The sequence below is a fragment of the Trachypithecus francoisi genome, unplaced genomic scaffold (genome assembly GCF_009764315.1).
Source record: "Trachypithecus francoisi isolate TF-2019V2 unplaced genomic scaffold, Tfra_2.0 Lachesis_group20, whole genome shotgun sequence".
In the NCBI taxonomy this organism is placed as follows: domain Eukaryota; kingdom Metazoa; phylum Chordata; class Mammalia; order Primates; family Cercopithecidae; genus Trachypithecus; species Trachypithecus francoisi.
The window spans coordinates 45719150-45738105 of record NW_022681466.1 but is presented as its reverse complement, the minus strand read 5'-3'; the positions used below and the strand labels follow the sequence as shown (position 1 = coordinate 45738105).

The 18956-nt window shown below is 47.9% G+C and overlaps 1 protein-coding gene across 4 annotated transcripts in view; it reads right to left on the bottom strand.

The window, feature by feature from the left end:
- Window positions 1–18956, bottom strand: part of MMP28 (matrix metallopeptidase 28) — a 42076-nt gene that overhangs the window by 16338 nt on the left and 6782 nt on the right. The window contains exon 1 of one of the 4 annotated variants that reach the window (XM_033184137.1): window positions 12621–13433. The exons of 1 other annotated variant lie outside the window; for it this stretch is intronic. In XM_033184137.1, the coding sequence (XP_033040028.1) occupies window positions 12621–12731 (111 nt within the window). In that variant the 5' untranslated portion in view covers window positions 12732–13433. Of the gene's footprint in view, window positions 1–12620; window positions 13434–18956 lie in introns of those variants that run through there. 2 more of the 4 variants (XM_033184138.1, XM_033184134.1) reach the window with 2 other exon arrangements.

The window sequence follows — 18956 nt, the reverse complement described above, 5'->3', positions numbered from 1 at the left end:
GGATCTTGCTCTGTCGCCCAGGCTGGAGTGCAGTGGCGCCATCGCGTCTCACTGCAAGCTCCGCCTCCTGGGTTCACGCCATTCACCTGTCTCAGCCTCCGGAGTAGCTGGAACTACAGGCACCCACCACCACGCCCGGCTAAGTTTTTGTATTTTTAGTCAAGACGGGGTTTCACCATGTTAGCCAGGATGGTCTCGATCTCCTGACCTCGCAATCTGCCTGCCTCGGCCTCCCAAAGTGCTGGGATTACAGGCATGAACCACCATGTCCGGCCGGCTGGGGACAAATTATTTAATCTCTTTGAGCTCCTCTTTCTTTATCCACAAAGTGAGAATAAGTTCAATTTATTCTTGATCTTATTCAGGGTTCTCAGAAGGACTAAATAAAAGAATGCACATTTAGCATAGTGCCTGGTACATAGTAAATGCTCAATAAACAATTGATCTGGTTGATTTACCTTAGAGGGAACATTAACTACAGACTTTTGGAATGCAATCCATCTGTAAAAAGGGAACTGCTTTGAACATGGCAGTTACACTTCTGTTCTCAATTCAGGTGCTTCTATCTCAGACTTGCCTGACCTCATCTGGATGCCTGGTTCTCTTCCTTGTCTCCTCCGTTTCCCTTGGGGTGGATGGACAGAGGACTTTCTAAAGGTAGCCAGGGAATTAATGTCTCCCTAGAGGCAGTTTTGTTAGGTGAGTGACTTGGGAGAGACCAGGTCACAGGTCGGCATGGCTGGCACTCCCTTGTGCCTCTCTCCACAAACACACCCAGCCCTTATCAGGGAGTTGGCTCTGGTTCTGGAACTCTGAAGCCTTGGACAGAGTGGGACGGAGGGGAAATTAACTGGCGGCGTCTCCTGTTTCCTGGCTGGGCTGCTGTGCCTAGTACTCTGGCAGGCAAGGTGGGGTGGAGGGCAGGATGGGGGTTGGGAGTGAGGGCCTTTTCCAGAGGTCACTCAGAGGGGAAGTCCTGGGCCTTTCTTCCTAACTCGCCTCTGGGACCCTGTAGATTGCAAGGCAGAGTTAAAAGTCTCAGTAAGCAGAATGAGCATATGCCCGGGATACCAGCCAAGCAGAGCCACTGAAAGAATGAGAAAAAGAAATTTTAAGCATTTGACATTTTATATTTCTATAAAAGCAGTGAAGTGGCTGTGTGCAGTGGCTCATGCCTATAATCCCAGCACTTTGGGAGGCCGAGGCAGGCGGATCATCTGAAGTCAGGAGTTCAAGGCCAGCCTGGCCAACATGGTGAAACCCTATCTCTACTAAAAATACAAAAAATTAGCTAGGAGTGGTGGCCAGTGCCTGTAATCCCAGCTACTCGGGAGGCTGAGGCAGGAGAATCGCTTGAACCCGGGAGGTGGAGGTTGCAGTGAGCTGAGATCGTGCCATTGCACTCCAGCCTGGGTGGGGGGGGGCGACAAGAACAAGACTCCGTCTCCACAAAAAAAAAAAAAGGCACTGAAGTATTATAACAGGGATTATCAGGATTTATGGGCTCCCTTATACTTTTATGCTTAACATGCGTATATTCAAAAAAATTTCAAACACATGCAGGAAGGGGCTCCTGCTCCTTAATGATGTCAGGGCTGAGTGCTGTAACATTCTGTGGGGTGGAGGCAGATCCACATCCCCGGGTGAAGAGGTGGTGGGACTGAAACTCTCTCTGCTCCTGGAGGTGTCCCTAACCCTTTTCTGTGAGGCTTTTTTCATGCCTCAGTTTTCCCCTGCAAAGGCAAGAGAAATGGTCTACTCTGCATGGGAGAAGGAGCAGGGGTGTGGGGTCAGGGTGGAGGAGTGGAAGCATGACAAAGGGATCCCAGGAGAAGACACAAAACTGGGAAGTGGAGCTCCAGTTCTCATCCCAGCTTGACCACAAATCCTCTTGGGGGTCATTTTCCTTCTAGGCTTCCATTGTCCTGGGGACTTGTTCAGTGGTTCTCTTAAGGAGTCTCTGAGTTCCATCTGGGATCATCCCTGCCCCACTTCATGGAGGCAGGGTCTAGACTGCTCCTCCTGGCCTTGAAGTTCAAGGACCAGGTTTTCTCTCTTCTCTATTTTCCACCCGTCCTCTCTCTTAGGGAGCCCAAGCCTTGAGCTGAATGGAGAGGAAGTTGGAAGGCTGTGCCCCTTAGGTGACTCACCCTACTCTGGCCTAAAAGCTTGTGCCAACATGCCTTACCCCCTTGGTTAGGGCTGGGACCACTTTCCTGGGGAGTCACCTCTGAAAGTCCCTGGGAGTGGCTGTGGAGCCTGGGTAAAATGCAACTAGTTCTCCCGGGACCCAGCCAGCTTGGTGGAATCACACAGTGCTAGGGATTTTATGCCTGCAACAGTCCTGACTTGTTCTGGGAGGGTGCATACAGCCAAGCCTATTTAGTGCCTAAGGGAAGGGAAATTTTGGCCATTTCTGTGCAGGGCAGGACCAATGATGAGGTGTAGCAAAATGAACCCAAGACCTGAGTCAGGAAGTCTGCATCATTGAACTGGCAGGGCAAGGGCACTGGACTGAGAGTCTTGAGTTTTATTCCTGTTACTATGGCTAACTGTGTGTTCTTAGGCAAGTCTTGTGCCTCTCTGGGCTTCAGTTTCCTCCTCTATAAAATTAGGAGGTTGGATTATTCTTATCATTTTTGAGATGGAGTCTCGCTCTGTCACCCAGGCTGGAGTGCAGTGGCGAGATCTCAGCTCACTGCAAGCTTCGCCTCCTGGGTTCACGCCATTCTCCTGCCTCAGCCTCCCAAGTAGCTGGGACTACAGGTACCTGCCACCACGCCCAGCTAATTTTTTATATTTTTAGTAGAGACAGGGTTTCACCGTGTTAGCCAAGATGGTCTCGATCTCTTGACCTCATGATCTGCCTGCCTCGGTCTTCCAAAGTGCTGGGATTACATGCGTGAGCCACCGTGCCCGGCCAGGAGGTTGGATTATTAGAGCTTTAATATATATTCCAGCTCTATTCATTATTCTAGCCCTGCTTCTGCAACTGACTAACTGTGTAAGCTAAGACAAAGTTACTTAATCTCTCTGTGCCCCAATGTATAAAATGGGAGAAAGAACACTGTTTTACCTTTCTCACAGGAGCATCATCAACATCTAAGAAGATGGTTTGGGAAAGCTTTATGACAGTTGCCCTATTAACAATGTTATTTTTACCTCTATGATCATGGAGCTTTATTGCTGGAAGGGACATTTGGTAGGTGAGTGTGCAGTACTCACCTTCTTTTTTTTTTTTTTTTTTTTTTTTTTGAGATGGAGTTTTGCTCTTGTTGCCCAAGCTGGAGTGCAATGGTGCAATCTCAGCTCACTGCAACCTCTGCCTCCTGGGTTCAAGTGATTCTCCTGCCTCAGCCTCCCGAGTAGCTGGGATTACAGGCGTGTGCCACCATGCCGGGGTAATTTTTTGTATTTTTAGTAGAAATGGGGTTTCATCATGTTAGCCAGGCTGGTCTCGAACTCCTGACCTCAGGTGATCTGCCCATCTCGGCCTTCCAAAGTGCTGAGATTATAGGCGTGAGCCACCATGCCCAGCCAGGACTCACCTTCTTAGACATCCTCCATATCATAGAATTTCAGCAGCAGAAATGAAATTAAGAATTTAAAAATTGCCAAATGCTAGCCAAGTCAAGATGCAGAGAATGGCAAGGTTTAGTGGCTCACGTCTGTAATCCTAGCATTTTGGAAGGCTGGGGCGGGAAGATTTCTTGAGGCCAGGATTTCGAGACCAGCCTGGCAACATAGTGAGATCCTGTCTCTACAAAAAAAAAAAAAAAAAAAAAAAAAAAGACGAATGATAGCTGGTATTCTGCCTTGATGTGTTCTATATATGAAAATATCGGGGCCAGGCACGGTGGCTCAAGGCTGTAATCCCAGCACTTTGGGAGGCCGAGGCGGGCGGATCATGAGGTCAGGAGATCGAGACCATCCTGGCTAACACGGTGAAACCCCGTCTCTACTAAAAATACAAAAAATTAGCCAGGCATGGTGGCGGGCAACTGTAGTCCCAGCTACTCAGGAGGCTGAGGCAGGAGAATGCCATGAACCCGGGAGGCGGAGCTTGCAGTGAGCTGAGATTGCGCCACTGCACTCCAGCCTGGGTGACAGAGCGAGACTCTGTCTCAAAAAAAAAAAAAGAAAGAAAATATTTTCTGGTAGTCAGGGGCACAATAAGCCCTAGACAACTGTAGAGCTTTTTGAAGATATCACACCTTCTTTGAACCTCAAAATGACCTTGCAAGAATATAGACAGGACAGGTGTTGCTATTCCCATTTTAAAAATGAAGAAATTAAGTCTCAGGGGAGTGTAGTGTCTTACCAAAGTGACCTAGTGTGTGACAGAACCAGTACTCTAATCTGAATCTTCTGACTTCTACCCTAGGATGTTTTCTTTTATATTTAAACAAGTGACTCAGAGGCTTTAAAACTAAAGGGGCAAGGGCCAAGCTGCTGTCTCTACTGGCGAGCTGACTCTCAAGAAAAAGGTCAAACTGGGATGTTTCTGGCTGGATTTCTCTTATTTGCTTTACAAGAAAGTCCAGGGTTAGAGCAGAGAAAAGAAGTTGCTCAGGCAATGGGCTGTGGCTTTCAAATAGGGGCTGGGATCCTGTTTTCCATCACACCCAAAACAGGTTGTTTAACAGGCCACAGGCATTTGACTGGACTGAAGCATGTTTCTGTGTAAAGACAAACATCTGTTACCAGAATGATCTGCTTTCACTCTCTGGCTCCTGGGAGCTAGTGAAGACCTCAGGGCAGTGGGGTCAACTCAGCTCCTTTCCTTTATTTTGGGTAAAGGCTTCCCCTTCCCTTCCCTCTGCCTGACTTCCTTTCTTTTCTCCTTCTTTCCTTTGTCCTTCATTTTTCTTTTTTTTTCTTTTCTTTTTTGAGTCAGAGTCTTGTTCTGTTGCCCAGGCTGGAGTGCAGTGGCATGACCTCGGCTCCCTGCAACCTCTGCTTCCTGGGCTCAAGCGATTCTCCTGCCTCAGTCTTCCGAGTAGCTGGGATTACAGGCGTGCACACTGTGCCTGGCTAATTCTGTATTTTTAGTAGAGATGGGCTTTGCCATGTTGGCCAGGCTGGTCTCAAACTCCTGACCTCAAGTGATCCACCCAACTTGGCCTCCCAAAATGCTGGGATGACAGGTGTGAGCCACTGCACCCAGCCCCTTTGTCCTTAGTCTTATAGTCACAAAGTTCTATCTGGGTATAACCTAGATACCTCTTGCTATAATCCCTGCTCCTTCTTCTTTCTCTCTCTCTGTCTTTTTTTTTTCTTTCTTTCCTTTTTTTTTTTTTTTTTTTTTAGATAGGGTCTTGCTCTGTCGCCCTGGCTGGAATGCAGTGGTATGATCACAGCTCACTACAAACCTTGACTTCCTGGGCTCAAGTGATCCTTGTACCTCAGCCTCCTGAGTAGCTGGGACTACAGGCATGTGCCATTGTGCCTGGCTAATTTTTCAATTTTTATAGAGATGGAGTCTCTCTGTGTTGCCCAGGCTGGTCTCGAACTCCTGGCCTCAAATGATTCTTCTACCTTGGCATCCCAAAGTGCTGGGTTTACAGCCATCATGAGCCTTTGTGACCAGCCCTCCTTTCATTTTCGTCCTTAAGGAAGATGGAAAACAGTAGCCAGTTAGTCTTTATCCAGACCACATCTTGTACTCTTTCTCTAATGCCAAATAAATATACTGTGTGGACTCATGGTTCTCACTAGACTTGTGGGGCTAAGTTTAGGGCACAAAATAATGCCTTGATCAAGGGTGGGTTTAAGGAGATATTTTCCAACCATCTCTCGCTGCTATTAGGGTCATGCTTCCACTACCCAAATCCTGGTAATCGGCTAGACAAGTGCTTTTGCACCAACTGTGGTCCTCTAGAACCCTTCAGAGCCTCTTCTGCACTTCTATTCACCCTGTACCCGTGAGTCACTGAGCTAAGTTCTTGGGAACGGCTTCCACACCCAGGCTTCTGGGTTTCTGACTCACGAAAAGTCAAATGAATGGCTCTGGGGTATGAGAAACAGACACTGCATCTGGGGGTGGATACTCCACAGAAGCTCCAGTGTCTCCCTGGAGAAACAAACCATCCAGCTCCTTATACTGGCACACTGGGAGTAGCTGTACAGATATAGCTAGACCACCCAGTGGAAGGCAGGTCCTGAAACTACTGCCTGGCTGTTCTAACGAAGGTCCAAGCAAAGCAAATATTAGATAGATCCCTTGGGAATCTGTGTCACCCAAGCACAGGACAGTGTCTGGCTTGGAATGGGAGTGGGGGACAGGGTGATGATGTCATCCGTTAATTCTCAATCTTGCAACTCAGCAGTGCATGCTCTTCCTCCTTACTAGTGCTGTCAGCAGCTCTAGTTTTCCTAAGTGGGCAACAATGAACTTGTTTGTTCACAACACAGCTTTGTAAGCGGTTAGTCTCCTCCCTGGGAAAGCCCACTCTGAAAAGGCCTCGACTTTGTTACATTGTGTGCACACAGGGGACGCATAGAGCCATGTACACAGGGTACAGGAATACACCCAGAGACTTGAGAACACAGGCACATCCAGACAGACAGACATGGACACAAAGGCAGATGATGTATACACACACACAGGCACACACATATATAGAGGCACAAGCATACAAGCATACCAAAGCCAAACAGTGTTAGAGCTAGAGAGAATCTTAGAAGTCATTTAAGAAATTTAGTCCCCTTATGTTACAGGAGAGGAAACTGCAGCCAAGTGAAGGAACTACCTATGATCACACAGCTGCTTTTTATTATTTCTTTCTTTCCTGTGCCCTTTTGGTTTAATTTGTTCTTTCTTCAGATTCTTAAAGTGGAAGCTTAAATCATTGACCTAAAATTTTTCTTCTTTCTTACTATAGGAATTTAAAGCTATAAATTTCATTTAAAGCTCTGCTTTAGCTGCATCTCACAAATATTGATATAAAATGTTGTATTTTCATTACTATTTAGTTTCATTGCTCTGATGATTTCTGAATCAACTCATGGGTAATTTAGGAGTGTGTTGTTTAATTTCCAAATATCTGGGGCTCTGCTAGATGTCTTATTGCTATTGATTTTAAAATTAGTTCTGTTTTGGTAAGAAAACACAATTTGCAACATTTAAATTTTTGTTGTTGTTGTTGTTGAGACAGACTATCGCTCTGTTGCCCAAGCTGGAGTGCAGTGGCGCAATCTCGGCTCACTGCAACCTCCGCCTCCCGGTTTCAAGTAATTCTCCTGTCTCCGCCTCCCGAGTAGCTGGAATTACAGGCACACACCATAACGCCCAGCTAATTTTTGTATTTTTAGTACAGTCGGGGTTTCATGATGTTGGCCAGGCTAGTCTCGAACTCCTGACCTCAGGTGATCCACCCACCTCAGCCTCCCCAGGTGCTGGGATTACAGGCATGAGCCACCGCACCCGGCTTTATTTTATTTATTTATTTTTTTGAGACAGAGCCTCACGCTGTTGCCCAGGCTGAAGTGCAACAGCGCAATCTCGGTTCACTACAACCTCTGCCTCCTGGGTTCAAGAAATTCTGCCTCAGCCTCCCTACTAGCTGAGATTACAGGCGTTTGCCACTATGCCTGGCTAATTTTTACTATTTTTAGTAGAGATGAGGTTTCACCATGTTGGTCAGGCTGGTCTCCAACTCCTGACCTCAAATGATCCTCCTGCCTTGGCCTCCCAAAGTGCTGGGATTACAGGCATGAGCCACCACACCTGGCCTTTTGCAAAATTTAAATTTTTTAAATGAACTGAGACTTATTTTATGGCCCGGCCTAATGGTCTCAGTTGGTAAATTATTGATATGCACTTGAAAAGAATGTGTATCTGGAGTTCTCAAGTGTAGTTTTCTATCAACATCAATTAGGTCAAGAAGGTTTACAGTATTGTTCAAGTCTGCTACATCCTGACTGATTTTTTTTGTCTATTTTTTCTATTCATTATTGGGAGAGTAGTGTTAAAGTTTCCAACTATCCAGTTCCAAAAGGCCACATATAATATATCCCATTTATATGAAATGTCCAGGATATCCAAATATATGTACACAGAAATTAATCTGTAGAGGCTGAGTATGGTGGTTCAAGTCTGTAATCCCAGAAATTTGGGAGCCCGAGGCAGGCAGATCATTTGAAGTCAGGAGTTCAAAACCAGCCTGGCCAACATGGTGAAACCTCCATCTCTCACTTCCCACTTGACACATCCCATTTCCCACTTCACACTGACATTCCAATTCACAAATGTATTAATTTTTTTTTTTTAATGTGTAGAGACAGGGTCTCTCTATGTTGCCCAGGCTGGTTTCAAACTCCTTGGCTCAAGCAATCCTCCAGCCTCGGCCTCCCAAAGTGCTGGGATTAAAGGCATGAGTCACTGTGCCTGGCCACAAATGTACTAATCTTACAATAGCAGAATTCCATTTACTTGCCCCCGCTTGCCTTGTGCCATTGTCATAACTGTTACTTTTACATGTGTTTTAAAGTCCAACTTATGGCCATAAGGGGGCATAGTCATAAGTTGGACTTTAAAACAAACGAAAAGAAGTAATTACGACAGTGGCACAGCACCTGGCCAAAGGAAGCAGGGGTGGGTAAATAAAATTCTACTGTTGTAGAATAGTAGAAATCCAGCCTGTAATCCCAGCACTTTGGAGGGCCGAGGCAGGAGGATTGCTTAAGTCCAGGAGTTTGAGACCAGCCTAGGCAACATGGGGAGACCTCATCTCTACAAAAATATTTTAAAATTCGTTGGGCATGGTGGTGCGTGTCTGTAGTTCCAGGTACTCAGGAGGCTGAGGCACGAGAATCACTTGAGCCCAGGAGACTGAGGCCGCAGTGAGCCATGGCTGTCTCAAAAAATAAAAATAAAGTCCAACTTACAATGTTATTATTTTGCTTTAAGCAGCCAGTTGTCTTTTACAGAAATTATGACAAGGGAAAAAAGTGTTTTATGTTTACTCATTTCCAAGCTTTGTTGGAGTAGGTCTTACTCTAGTTCATGGTGCTTACACCTAAAGCATGGCATTGCTGGTGTTTCAGATAGATGCCCAGGGTGTTGAAGAGGTTTTTCCATTTTGGCTGGCCCACACTGCCGATATCTTCCAGAACTGCTCAACTTCTCCAGTTTTATTTCCTGTTCTCAATCACATAGCAGCTGTTCTCTGGTAAGTGTCACACAGTCTCGTCCTACACGTGCTAGCACAGTCCCCAGGCAAGGACTTGCAGTGAACCCCATACAGACTTATGGGAACCCCCTTCAGTATAGCTCCCTCCTCTGTAATGCACTGCTCCACGGATTCCAGCTACTTCAGCAGCCCTGAACTCTGAGCTTTGTCCCTCAGCACAGAAGGACTGCTGTGCTCTGCTTGAGGTCTAGTTCCCCGCACTGCAGTCAGGAATTGTCTCCAAGCAAAGGACGGGGGCAATTGTGGGGCTCACTTTCTGGGTTTTCCTTCTGTGGATGGTTGTTCCCTAAATGACACAATATCTCCCATTCCTACATTCTTCTCACAACATGACTTTAACACTCCTCCCAGCAATTGTGGGGTCTATCTTCCCTACCCTTGAACCTGGGAGGGGGCTGTGACTGCTCTAGCCAATAGAGAGCAGTAGAAGCAATAGTAGGTCATAAAAAGGATATAGTTCCTCTCTCTTCTCCCCACTCCCAACACTCATCCCCAGGGGCCAGACACCATGTTATAAGGAAGCCCAAACTAGCCCACATGGACAGACCATGTGGATAGGTCCACGTGAAAAATAACTGAGGCCACCAGCCGACAGCCAGCATCGACTGCCAGATATCAACACACTTCAGATGATTCCAGTCCCAGACACTGTAGAATGGAGACAAGCTGCCTTGATGTGCCCTATTTGAAATTTCGACTCACAGTATCTGTGAACTCAGTAAATGGTTGTTTTACTTCACTAAGTTTTGGGGGTAATTTGTAATGTAGTCATAGTAACTAAAATACTCTCTTAGGGAATTGCAGCTCTGTGCTGTCTGCTGTCCAATGCTGAAAATAGTCGCCTTACATATTTTGTCCTGTATTATTGTCGTGAGGGAGCTAGTCTTCAAGCCCAGACTTTAAGCCAAAGCTGTATTCTCTAAAGTCATGATAAAGGTAATAACAACATTGAGAGCAACTTCCTTTTATAGACTGCTTTCTATATCCTATGAACTGTGCTAGGCATTGTACCTATGTTATTTCAATGAAACCATACAACAGTCTTGTGAAATAGGCATTATTAACCCCCATTGTATGGAGAAGAAAACTGAGGTTCATAGAGGTTAAATGAGTTATCCATGGTTTACGTATCGGTTTGTCTGGCCCTGAAGCTCATCCAATTACCCATATAAAAAACACATATAGACACATTCCCAGTTGTGTGTGTATATATGTAATATATGTATACATACACACACACGTGTACATGCATAGGCGTATAGAGACACATACATACCCATTACACATTTCCAGAGTTTTTATGCTTTTAAAATATTTTCTTGTTCTCAGAGTTAAAAATCCCCTTCCCCTCAATTTATGTTAAGTAGACTGAAAGAAAATCTGCTGGATATTAAGTTTCCCAAGCATACCCCAAGATGAAATTCTCTCCATCTGGGGCCACCACAGGCATGGGCAGCAGAGATATGTCTCTGTTCCCTTGCCAGGGATTGCCTGGGACCCGAACTTGCAGGGAGGTGGGGTGGGACTCTTAAACAAGACTTCGCTTGGCAGACAGAAGCCTTCTCCTGGGGCTGCAAGGACTCTGTACTTGATGTTGTAAGAGTCTCAATTCAGAGAAACAAAGTGCTTCTCTGAATGTGCAGAGAAAGCAGAGAGCACAGAGCAAGAGCCCAGTGCTAGGAAGGGAAGGAGTGGAAGGCGACGAGAGATAATCCCTTGTTGAAGCAGGGTCATTTCCAAATATTCCCCAGTAGTGATGGGAGCTGGCTGATGGAAGGATGAGGCATTCAGAGAGGGCCCTCTTCATTCTGCAGTTTCCCCAAATTCAGCTTGCCCTTCTAGGGAAGGGGAGTAGGGACGATACTGAGAAGCTCTCAATGGGCAGTTTGAGGGCAGGAAAGAAGCTCTTAGAGGAGCAAGAGTCTCAGGGCAGAGCGTTGAGCTCAGTAATTCAGAACCTGTTCATATTCCAGCTGGGCGCGGTGGCTCACGCCTGTAATCCCAGCATTTTGGGAGGCTGAGGCAGGCGGATCACTTGAGGTCAGGAGTTTGAGACCAGCCTGGCCAATACGGTGAAAACCGTCTCTACTAAAAATACAAAAATTAACCCGGCATGATGGCGCATGCTTGTAATTCCACCTATTCTGGAGGCTGAGGCAGGAGAATCGCTTGAACCAGGGAGGCAGAGGTTGCAGTGAGCCAAAATCGCGCCATTGCACTCCATCCCGGGAGACAGAGCGAGGCTGTGTCTCAAAACAAAAACAAAACAAAACAAAACCTGTTCAAATTCCTTCTCCTTAAAATAGCGTAGACCCTGGTCGTATTCTTGAGAAGTAAGCACACAGGCGGACATGCTTCTCTAGGGGGAGAAAAGAAACGATACTGTTGTGTTATTACAATCATTTTGTTTTGTTTTGTTTTGCTTTGCTTTGCTTTGCTTTTGAGACAGAGTCTCGCTCTGTCGCCCAGGCTGGAGTGCAATGGCAGGATCTTGGCTCACTGCAACCTCTGCCTCCCGGGTTCAAGTGATTCTCCTGCCTCAGCCTCCCGGGTAGCTAGGATTATAGGCGCCCGCCACTACGTCCGGCTAATTTTTGCATTTTTAGTAGAGACGGGCTGATCTCGAACTCCTGACCTACGGTGATCCGCCCACCTCAGCCTCCGAAGTGCTGGGATTACAGGCATGAGCCACTGCGTCCGGCCTACAATCACTTTTATCTAGAAAATAGATGCCCCATATTGATCCCCACCCCTACTTCACAAAAAAATTCCCCTTGCGCAACCTGCAGCAAGCAAGTTGAGTCCAAAGCAAGAAAATGGAAAGGGAGCTCTCTAAGGTTCCTGCCCCCTTTTCTCAAGTTCAGTCCTGAAGCCCCGTTTAAAGCTCCTTAGAAGAAACTCTTGAGAGTATACTACTCTTGCACATTTTACACACAAAGCAACTACTTCTGAGCAGTTTAAATGGCTTGCCCAAGCCGGTCAGCGGCAGTCCCCGGCCAGGAAGCCAGCGCTGTGTTCCGCGTCCCGGCCAGCCAGCGGTACCCTCTCCACAGCACCAAACTGAGGCTTCCACACCGTTCGCGGGCACCCGACGAATGAACGTCATTTTCTCCAGCCTAGGTGGTGAGGGAGAGTGGCCCCGTGCCAAACTAGGGTAGGAGGTCCCCTCTGGGCTCTTGTCTGTCTGTCCGGTCTCGTTTCTGCACCCACCCCAGCCCATCAGTGCGGATTCGCGTGCCTGTGTGGTTCCAGCCCCGCACGGGGAAAAAACTGCCCGGCTCTTTATGTTCAAGTGCGAAGCGGGCGGAGGACGGGGGAGGGTAATGCAGATTGTCTGCTCACAGGGGACTGCCAGGTGACCTGACTGCCGAGTTCTGACAGGTCTCAAGCACGCGCACCGCTCTCCGCCAGGTACACACCGCGTACCTCCGCCTCCTTGCGCAGCTCCTGGCCTCCGCGCTCCGTGGGCTGGGCGTCCAGGCGGTCCCACAGCAGCAGCGGCAGGGCGCGCAGCAGGAGGCCGACGCGCGCGACCATCTCGCTGCCTCTGATGCAGCCCGACTCGAGTAGCTACTGCGCGCAGGGAGCCAGCCGGCAGTCAGCCGCGCCCGGGACCCCGGGGATGGCAATGCTCTGCGCCGACCCCGCGCAGAGTGGGACTGTCCCGGGGTTTCGCCAGTGCCCCAGCTCCGCGTGCTGGGCCGCTCCTCCGCTGCGCTTCGCTGGGAGCCGGCCAGAGGTCGTCCAGCGCGGGCAGTGCCTGCCCGCGGGTCCGCCGGCCCGGGGACCGAGGGAGGGAGGAAGGAAAGGCAGGCGGAGGGGGCGGAGGCCCGGCACTCCCGCCCCACCCACCCCGCTCCGCCGCTGGAACGCGCAGCGGTCCCAGAGCCTCTTCCGTTCGCTGCACGGCCTCGCCCTGCGCCCGCCACCGCCCTACGGATCGGTCCTCTCGCCCGCCACCTCCAGTTGACCCGGATCTGTCCAGGGAGGGTGAGGGAAGAAAGGCCTTCTCCTGGCAAGCGTGGCTACCTAAGACTTCGATGAAGAGAGGTCTTGGTCTACCTGAGGGTCGTTGATTGTTTCAGCTGGGTGGGGAGCGAGGCCCCCCACCCAGGGTCGGGGTGTAAGAGAAGGACCACAGGGCTGGGGTCAGAACTGGGTTTGAGTTCCAGACTTGCTCCTTTGCTAGCCCTTTGAGTCCTGCCTCAGCCACCTGCTGGCTGTGTGGTGTTGGACCAGTCACTCACCCTCTCTGAACCCACTTTTCTCATCAGTAAATGGGATAATAAGAATACCGTTATCCTGTGACTGTTGGGGAGATTTAATGAGATAATAATGCCTGTAAATTACTGAGCAGGGTGCATGGCATCACGAAGTCTGCACTTAATAAGGGGTAGGCTGCAGCTGTGTGATCTTTGGTGAAGGATTTAACTACTTCGAGCATCAGTTTCCTTATCAATAAAATGACAGCATACGATATTTAGTGCCCAGCGTTGCATGAGGATGAAAAGAGAAAATGAGTGTAAAGTGCCTGATTTTATATATCCCACAAGGATGGCGTGAAACAGTTTACGCGTAAGCCTTTGCTAAACTCACATTGAGCAAAAAGTAAACTGTTTTCATTATCTGTCTGTGTAACTGAGAGCTGGCTGCTGTCTCACTTCTACTCAGTTCACTACTTTGTAAAATGCAAACGGAAAATGATACTGAGCTCTGGGGGTCATTGTGGGTTTAGATGAGTTAATGTGTGTAAAAATAATCTGGAATCCCTAAAGTGCTGAACAAAAATAATGCTGTGTTCCAACCCTAAGGCTCAGGGCCTCGGTATCACACAATGTTTTCGTACTATTTAGAAAAATACACCACTTGTGTGGAGGAATTGGAAAAAGCGCCCCCCGCCCGCTTTTTTTTTTTTTTTATGAGATGGAGTCTTGCTGTGTTGCCCAGGCTAGAGTGCAGTGGCTCGATCTTGGCTCACTGCAGACTCCGCCTCCCGGGTTTAAGCGATTCTCCTGCCTCAGTCTCCTGAGTAGCTGGGATTACAGGCGCCCACCATCGCGCCTGATTAATTTTTATATTTTTTAGTAGAGACGGGGTTTCACTATCTTGGATAGACTGGTCTGGAACTCCTGACCTCATGATCCACCCGCCTCGGCCTCCCAAAGTGCTGGGATTACAGACATGAGCCACCGTGCCCAGCTGGAAAAAGCCCTTTTAATAGACATTTTATGTGTGTATATATGTACATATGTATTTTTAAGACAGGGTCTTGCTCTGTCGCCCAACCTGGAGTGCAGTAGCATGATCACAGCTCACTGTAGCCTTGACTTTCAAGGCTCAAGCAATCCTCCCATCTCAGCCTCCTGAGTAGCTGGGATTGCAGGCACGTATCACCGTACCTGACTAAATTTTTGATGTTTTATAGAAGAAGGGATGGAAAGATTCTGCCTGGAGAAAGAATTGGCAAACTTAGGTCTGACTCCAGCTTGGTCCACAGTGTCTTTACCAACTGATGATCATCAGAGCTCCCTGCCCAAAGCAGGGCTATCTGGCCTGTCAAAATTCATCTATTGGTAAAAGCCACCATATGTCATGCCATACCTGTAACCACACACACACACACACACACACACACACACACACTCTCTCTCTCTCCTGCTTTCTAAGGTTGCCAGGTGAAACAGAAGATGCCCAATTAATCTTGAATTTCAGATTAATGATGAATAATTTTTGGTATTAACTGTCCCAAATATTGCATAGCACCCATTTACTTTTTAAAATATTCATTAATCTGAAATTCAAGTTTAACTGGAGTCCTGTATTTTTATTTGCTAAATCTAGTAATCCTATCTCACTCTCCTTCAGAAGCTCCCTCCCCAAGGTCCATTGCAGGGTTTTGCTTGAATCGGCAGCCATGTTAGTCTGTTCTTTTTGGGGGGGATATGTGTTGAGTATAGGGTCTTGCTGTGTTGCCCATGCTGGCCTCAAACTCCTGGGCTCAAATGATCCTCCTGAGCAGCTGGGACTACAGGCATGCATCACCACACCCACCCCACAGAAGGAAGGAGAACCTTCCTACTAGTTGCCTGACAAGGCTGGAAGCTCTCTAAGAGCAAGGGGCAGTTCAGCCTCATATCCACTATCTCTGGGGCACCAACCCAGGCAGGGATGCTTCTTACAAATGTGCACAGGGCATCCTCAGAGAGGGGGTATAGATGGCAAAGAGATCCATCCTCAACTCTAGACACCCTGCGGCTCCCTGATGGGGATGCATCTGCACATCCTTTTTCTCATTGGTCTGCCCAGAGAAGTGCCTTTTAAAAATTGATATGCCCAGGATGGATGCCCCTTTTTCATTGGTTGGTTGGAAGGTGACCAGGGCCTGTTTCCAGTTAGTCTCCCTCAAAGGAATGCCTGTTTCTTTTTATTTCATTCTTTAGAGACAGGGTCTTGCTCTGACTCTCAGGCTCCAGTACAGCAGCATAGTCAGGGTTCACTGCAGGCTTGACCTCTGAGGCTCAAGCCATCCTCCCACCTCAGCTTCCAGAGTAGCAGAGACTACAGGACACACCACCACACCCGGCCAGGAATGCCTGTTTCTAAAATGTTTATTCTGGCTGGGAATCCCTGCTCTAAAATGTCTATTCTGACCGGGCGTGGTGGCTCATACCTGTAATCCCAACGTTTCAGGAGGCTGAGATGGGAGGATCACTTGAGCCCAGGAATTCAAGACCAGCCTGGCCAACATAGTGAGACACACTATGTCTGTGTCACATCCCAGAGGTTCTCCATTTCAGCTTCACTGGGAAGAGAGGGTACGAGGAGAAGTCATGGTTCTCTGGAGGGCTGAATGTCTGGGAGGAGACAGGCTTGGCCACTTGGAAAGCTGATCCTGCCTCTCTCTGCATCCCAGCCTAGCTCTGGTCCCTGAACCCCTCAAACTAGCACCCACTGTGCATTTGAAAGTTGATTTTCTCTGTTTTCCTTTTGTGTTCTTGTTTGGATTATTTCATCCCATCCTTTCCTCTCCCTATGCCATCTCTGCTTGTGGTCACCTTGAAGTGCCATCCAGACTTGAAACTGCCTGCAAGAATTTATGCAGAACAAAGCTTTCTCCACCCATACGCTTACCCCGGACTTCAACCCTGCCTTTGCGTAGGATGTCTCTTTCCCGGGAAGATAACATATTTCCACGGTTTGAATTTGGGTAGCAGGAGGTTCCGGTTCCCTTCTTCCTCATGGGAAGATTACTCATAAATCCCAGAGCACCAAATTTTGTGATCTTCAAAATCCAGGGGCCTGTGAAGCCCCACAAGTGACTTGCTGTATGTTTTCATGTCTAGTACATATCCTGAGCCAAATTCACTTTGGATGGGGTGGGGAGGGTGGGCAGCAGTTTGCTGTGTGGATGCTGGGAGGATGGGAGGAGGTCCAAGGAGCAAAGGAAGATGAAAGCAGGGCAGTTTATTGACAAGAGAGTCAGTTCTTTTTTTTTTTTTTTTTTTTGAGACGGAGTCTTGCTCTGTCGCCGGGGCTGGAGTGCAGTGGCCGGATCTCAGCTCACTGCAAGCTCCGCCTCCCGGGTTCACGCCATTCTCCTGCCTCAGCCTCCCGAGTAGCTGGGACTACAGGCGCCCGCCATCTCGCCCGGCTAGTTTTTTGTATTTTTTTTTTTAGTAGAGACGGGGTTTCACAGTGTTCACCAGGATGGTCTCGATCTCCTGACCTCGTGATTCGCCCGTCTCGGCCTCCCAAAGTGCTGGGATTACAGGCTTGAGCCACCGCGCCCGGCCAAGAGAGAGTCAGTTCATAGGAAGGGTACCTGGAGAGTGACTGGAGAATGGCTTTGGATCAGGGATTCTCAAACCATGACCCAAAGATTACCCACATCCAAAAGAATACTGTGGTGGCAAGTCCCTACGTTAATCCAATACCATTATTTCCTCCTCTGGTAGGAGTGGGTGTGGGGATGGGAATGAGGAGTTGGAACAAATGATAGTGATTAATACTTGTTGAGAGATTAACATGGGCCACATATGTGGTATGTACTTTACATAAATCATGTCATTGACTCATTGCAACTTCCTTATGAGAAAGTTACTATTATAAGCATCCTAATTTTAAATATGAGGAAACTGAGGCACAGAGAGATTGTATCACTTGTCCAGAGTCACAAATCTTATAATGATTTTTCATTTTTCATTTTTGTTTTTTTTTTTGAGACAGAGTCTTGCTCTGTTGCCCAGGCTGGAGTGCAATGGTGCGATCTCAGCTCACCACAACCTCCGCATCCCAGGTTCCAACAATTCTCCTGCCTCAGCATCTCAAGAAACTGGGATTACAGGCACCCGCAACCATACCTGGCTTTTTTTTTTTTTTTTTTTTGTATTTTTAGTAGAGATGGGGTTTTGCCATGTTGGCCAGGCTGTTCTCAAACTCCGGGCTTCAGGTGATCCACCTGCCTCAGCCTCCCAAAGTGTTGGGATTATAGGTGTGAGCCACTGCACCTGGCCACAGATCTTATAATGGAACCTGTAATTCAACCTGGATGTTGTAACTCCAGATCTAGGGCCTATAAATACTACACTATCCTGCCTCAAGTCAAATTTATAAAATGTGATTCTTAGATCACCTGCATTGAATCACCTGAAAAATTCAGATTCCAGAGCCCTACTCCAGACCTACTGAATTACTAATTGGTAAATACCAACTTCCAGGAGGAAGATAGGTTTTCCCAGGGTCTGTTTCTCTCCTTCCTTCTCTCCGTGTTTTGGCTGAGCAGATTCCTGACCCAACTTGGCTGGTAGTTCTCTTCACACCTCCTCTTCAAAGAGAGCTGCTTCTCCTGCTTCCCTCTCTCTGCAATGGGGCTTGGCTTAGATCCACAGTGCCTCCCAGCACTCCCAGAGTGGACAGGATCCTGTGGAACTCATGCCAGGGCCTGGGCACATTGCCTGCCCAGGGGAGTGTCTGGCAGCTGCTGCTTCCCAGTCCTTCCTCCTGCTGACAGAAGACAACAGCAGAACCCCGTGAATCAAGCAGGATGTGTGAACCTGGACAAGGTTCCTCTGGGCCTCAGTTTCTCTCTTTGTAATATGGGGAACAATCAGCTTTGTCTCTGCCCCTTCCTCCTCCCCAGGAAGTGTGTGGAACACAATGTAGATTTTCTCAGGAAGAATTCTGAGCTCCAGAGACAGGCACTCAAGAGTGCCCGTCTCAAAAACATAAGCAGAGGAATAATTAGCGAAATAATGAAGACATGAGGTTAGGTTGGGAGAGCTGAAGAGGAGGCTTTCCTGAGTAGTGAGGACTTTTGCTGTCAAAATTTAAATTCATTTTTGACCATAGCCTCTGCATTTTTAGCTGTGATTCAATTCCAGAAGCCCTGACTCTAACAACCGTCTCTGCCTCTGGAAGGGAAATGTCCTTTCTCTGGCACCTGGGGATATGGTCTCAGCAGTCTGGGTCACATTCACAGGCATACATCGCTGTCTGCTCCCCCTGTACATGTACACACATGCTCATACGGGACTGGAAAAAGTAAGAAATTTGGAGCAAGATAAACCTGGGGTTGAATCTCAACTTTTTCACATTCTGTGTGACTTTTGCAAGTCAACTAACCTCTCTGAGTTTCTGCCATTATAAAATGGGAGAGAAATAACTCCTGCCTTTTCTGCTATCCCGTGTGTAATGGGGGAAAAGCTAGACAATTAGAAAGTGTTAAATACAGCCGGGTGCAGTGGCTCAACCCTGTAATCCCAG